The sequence below is a fragment of the Salmo salar genome, chromosome ssa12, assembly GCF_905237065.1.
Source record: "Salmo salar chromosome ssa12, Ssal_v3.1, whole genome shotgun sequence".
NCBI classification, from domain to species: domain Eukaryota; kingdom Metazoa; phylum Chordata; class Actinopteri; order Salmoniformes; family Salmonidae; genus Salmo; species Salmo salar.
The window spans coordinates 8,141,152-8,146,293 of NC_059453.1; the positions used below are offsets into that span (position 1 = coordinate 8,141,152).

General features: G+C 43.5%; 1 protein-coding gene across 1 annotated transcript; it reads right to left on the minus strand.

The window, feature by feature from the left end:
- Positions 1 to 1,160: 1,160 nt before the first annotated feature.
- LOC106564073 (zinc finger protein 135-like) lies at positions 1,161 to 3,669 on the minus strand. The gene has a single exon (XM_014130057.2). It carries the CDS (start codon positions 3,482 to 3,484, stop codon positions 2,174 to 2,176), a length of 1,311 nt encoding a protein of 436 aa, XP_013985532.1. The 5' UTR covers positions 3,485 to 3,669; the 3' UTR covers positions 1,161 to 2,173.
- Between the last annotated feature and the right edge of the window lie 1,473 nt (positions 3,670 to 5,142).

Sequence of the window (5,142 nt, forward strand, 5' to 3'; positions counted from 1 at the left end):
AGTGGTGTATTTAGAGGGCACGTTGGTTAGGATGATATGAGGGTGCCAGTGTTTGCGGCTTTGGGGTTGTACCTGGTGGGTTCATTAATCATTTGTGTGAGATTGAGGGCATCAAGCTTGGATTGTAGGATGGCTGGGGTGTTAAGCATGTCCCAGTTTAGGTCACCTAGTAGCACGAGCTCTGAAGATAGATGGGGGGCAATCAGTTCACATATGGTGTCCAGAGCACAGCTAGGGGCCGAGGGGGGTCTATAGCAGGCGGCAACGGTGAGAGACTTGTTTTTGGAGAGGTGGATTTTTAAAAGTAGAAGTTCAAATTGTTTGGGTACAGACCTGGATAGCAGGACAGAACTCTTTGAACTGCAAGAGAAAGGCCAATATGTGACTTATGACTCTAGGTGCAATTTAGATTTTGGGCACTAGACAACAGCAGTGTATGTGCAAAGTGTTAGACTGATCCAATGAACCATTGCATTTCTGTTCAAAATGTTGTATTAAGTCTGCCCAAATATGCCTAATTGGTTTGATACATTTTCAAGTTCATAAATGTGCACACTCCTCAAACAATAACATTGTATTCTTTCACTGTAATAGCTACTGTAAATTGGACAGTGCAGTTAGATTATCAAGAATTTATGCTTTCTTTGAAAATGTTTGTTACTTACAACCTCATGCTAATCACATTAGCTCAACCGTCCCAGGGGGGGGCTTTGTTTTACTATTGACAGTTACAGCTGATTTCGGGATTGTATATCGATTCGCTCTCCATAAATATTTGTCATCTGAATTGCTTAAATCAAACTTCGCCAACAGCTCCTGATATCAGTGCATAAAAACTACAATCAGTGTTCTGAATTAGTCTAGTGAGCATGTGCACCCTGCTATATCCTGTCCCGAGCTTGTTTTCCTCCTCACGTCATAAATACTGCACCCTCAACTTCCAATTAATTTGTTAGTTAAACAATCATGTAACTAAGAATTTTTCTGGAAAGAAAGTTGAAAAGGATTTATTGTTTTGTTGAATAGTCATGACTGGTTCGAGCCATCTGTCCTGTTTTATTGCTACTTAACGCAGACCTAAGATCAGTTTAAAGATCCACCGGCGTCATTGACGTAGGGGTTTAGCTGGACGTTTCTGACTGGTCTTGGAACTGTGACAACGGGCAGCCTCTCCCTACTTGACACGATGGGATGTGTAGTGATTTTGCCAACACAGCCACCAGATATGTACACAGTCTTTGACCCTTAACCTTTTTTTTTACAAAACGGATGATTGTATTTGTTGATTGAATCACACTTCATTAATATAATGAATAATCCAGGAATGTCACAAGTTCATTGAGAAAACAGCAACTGTACAGAGCGCGGCTAAATTACTTCAGGAGATAGTCTGCAGAGCTACTTCTCCTCACAAGGAACACATTTGCCTCAGAGAACCATAAGGGCTGCCATGATGGATTTTCTGCCATTTTGAATTGAGTGAAAAACACTTAAAAAGTTACTCATCTGCAACCGAATGACCTGATCTGTAGGAAACTTGATAATGGTGTCCCGCTATGGACAAAAGTCTCATAAGGCAATATATTCTAGGCTAGTAATTTACAACATGGCCACTATTGACCAATTAAACATTCCCAGTGGACGTGGTCAGGCACAAATGCACATTAAAACCATTTGCGGATATTCGTATTGTAACAAAACACTAACCAATATTACTTGAGGGGGACTGTGTCGTACATATCCAGCAGCACTTCGTACTCTGCCGCCTCCATGCAATGTACACTGTATATGGAATACAAAGTGGGCTATTTTACCCAGAGTCAATACAGGGATCCTGTGATGTTTACCCAGAGTCAATACAGGGATCCTGTGATGTTTACCCAGAGTCTACAGAGGGATCCTGTGATGTTTACCCAGAGTCTACAGAGGGATCCTGTGATGTTTACCCAGAGTCTACAGAGGGATCCTGTGATGTTTACCCAGAGTCTACAGAGGGATCCTGTGATGTTTACCCAGAGTCTACAGAGGGATCCTGTGATGTTTACCCAGAGTCTACAGAGGGATCCTGTGATGTTTACCCAGAGTCTACAGAGGGATCCTGTGATGTTTACCCAGAGTCAACAGAGGGATCCTGTGATGTTTACCCACAGTCTATACAGGGATCCTGTGATGTTTACCCAGAGTCTACAGAGGGATCATGAGAACGGACGCCTGAGAGGATGGAGGTGTGGAGGTGATTCAGTCCTCCGTCTGTTTGACTTCTCTCTCTGCCTGTGGGGATTTTCTCTCCACCTGTGTTGGTTCTCTCTCTGCCTGTGTGGGTTCTCGCTCTGCCTGTGTGGGTTTTCTGATGACTCTTCAGGTTTCCTGACTGAGCGAATCTCTTCCCACATATATCACATTTATAACGTTTCTCTCCAGTGTGTGTTCTCTTGTGTACAGTCAGCACTCCTGACTGAGCGAATCTCTTCCTGCATAGAGTACAGCTGTAGGGTTTCTCTCCAGTGTGCACTCGTTGGTGCATTTTCAATTCTACTGGCTGAATAAAGCTCTTCCCACATTGATCGCAGCGGTAGGGTTTCTCTCCTGTGTGCCTACGCATGTGTACATTCAGGGATCCCATGTGTGTGAAGCTCTTCCCACATCGATCACACAGGAAAAGAGAGTTCTCTCTGGGGTGTACAAGCTGGTGCGTTCTCAACTCTCCTTTGGAAACATATCTCTTCTCACACTGTTCACAAGTGTAAGGTTTCTCTCCGGTGTGTATATGCTTGTGTTTAGTCAGGAATCCCGATGAAGCGAAGCTCTTCCCACATTGATCACAGACATATGGTTTCTCGCCTGTGTGTATACGCTTGTGTATATTCAGGTTTCCCGAACTAGCAAAACTCTTCCCACATTGATCACAGACATGAATACCCTCCCACATCTGTTTTCTCTGGTGGTGTCTTGCTAGGTCTTCTGAATGAGCAAAACTCCACTCACAGTGCTTACAGCTGTATATAGCACAGCTACGAGGTTTCTCTCCAGTGTGTGTTGGCTTATGTAAAGTCAGTGTTCCTGAGTTAGTAAATCTCTTCCCACATTGATCACAGACATATGGTTTCTCTCCAGTGTGTGTTAGCTTGTGTTCAGTCAGGGAATAAGCTCTCGCAAAACTCTTTTCACATTGATCCCAGCGATAAGGTTTCCCTCCCGTGTGTGTATGCTGGTGCCGTTTCAACTTCACTGATGTAGGGAAGCTCTTCTCACAGCCTGAGCAGTGGAACGTCACACCAGTGTGTGTTCGCTTGTGTTCAGTCAGGGAACAAGCTTGAGTAAAACTCTTCCCACATTGATCGCAGCTATAAGGTTTCTCTCCAGTGTGTGTTCGCTTGTGTATAGTCAATTGTCCTGACATACGGAAACGCTTTCCACATATAGGACAGCCATATGGTTTCTCTCCTGTGTGTGTTCTCTTGTGTCTAGTCAGTGTTCCTGACATACGGAAACTCTTTCCGCATATAGGACAGCCATATGGTCTCTCTCCTGTGTGTACTCTTTGGTGTCTTCGTAGGTTTCCTGATTGAGTGAAACTCTTCTCACATACATCACAGCTATAAGTTCGCTGGATCACTTTCAACCCTGGAGCCTTCCCAGATGATAAGACCCTCCCACTGAGCAAGCGACCGTTAGGGTTGTCCCCTGTGAAACAAAGACATGAGTTAAGGTTCCTCATTATGTACCAAAGTATTAACAATGAACTAGTGTTGAAGTATCTTCCCCATCCAACACAGATGAGCTGCTATACAACACTGAGTAGTTACGTTCAGCAAATATGGCTCAATTAATAAATATTAATCAATGAACTGTTACTGAAGCAGATTGTAGACTAATACACACCATTGTTCTTACTTGAGGACATCGAATCTGAATCTCCATATCCCTTCTCTTCTCCTCCTACTGGCGTAGTTCCACTCAGCCCCAGTGTTTTCCTGCAGTCGACCAGCTGCACAGACACCCTCTTCAAACCCAGTAGTAATGTGCTAGCGGGAGAGGCAGGACCTGGGGACTCGGGGAGAGGGGAGGTAGGTGGGAGAGACATGTCCTGAAAACCACAAAAAAGGAGCCAGTATAAATCAGGAAGGAAACACTCTCCTACCGGTCAAGGAATTTAGAATCCTCAAAAGTCTCAGCAGTATTTCCGTGATTCCTCTCATTCTCTGGACCCCCTGCTATAAAATTGATAAGATAATTATCTAATAAAGGTAAATGAATCAATAATCCATTATTAATCAGTAGTTATGTAGCATGGATAATTAAAGTACTGAACGTTAGTCCCATAAGGTCTAGAAGAGACCCGGAAGGGAGAGAAAGGTGTGTGTGTGTGTGTGTGTGTGTGTGTGTGTAATTAGTGGGCCTAAGGGAACTGTGGACATGTGTGTGGGTGAAGAGACCGGGAGTAGCCTTCAAGGTTCTCCTAATCTCGGGGGAAAGGAACAGGCAGCACTGGATAGTGATTAACAGTGGTGGGAAGTCAGGGGAGAGATACTGTTCAGCTACTGTTTGTGTATGTATGTGCGTAGGTTATCTACTGTTGGTATGGAGGTGTGTGCGTAAGCAGAGAGAGAGGATAAAATGAACTTCTTTGTTAATGTTGGGCAGAACGTGCTCTGAATAAACCGTACGAACCTTTTGCAGATGCTGAGTCTTTGCCTAATTATTATTAACCCATTGTCTTACAAACCTTGGGGATTAGTCAAAGCTTATTGATTGTTAATTATCATCATTTGGATAGAATTGATCCTTCGACAGCCGGAATTCAATACCCGCTCCTGTCGTTCCATGGAGACACCGAAACCGTGCACGGGCGGATGAAATATCTGTAGATTAAAGACCTGGCCCCTTGCTGAGGGTTCTTTACAGGCTGGTGGCGAATTGGTATACGACAGAAACGGTGACGAGATCCAACCTACATTGAATTCTCAGCTGCAAGATAAAGTCAGTAATCTTTATTCATTAGTTTGGGGTTAAATTCTAAACTTACTAAAAATTTACTTAGAATGGACTGGATTAAATTCCTATTAAGCATTGGTCAAGATAAATGTGAGGGAGGATTTTAACCGTAAAACTAACAGTAAGTAGAATTTGTATCGGGTATAC

What these genes read in the sequence shown, in the direction of transcription:
- LOC106564073 (XM_014130057.2), bottom strand. Translation starts at nt 3,484, where the DNA reads ATGTCAGGAACACTGACTAGACACAAGAGAACACACACAGGAGAGAAA.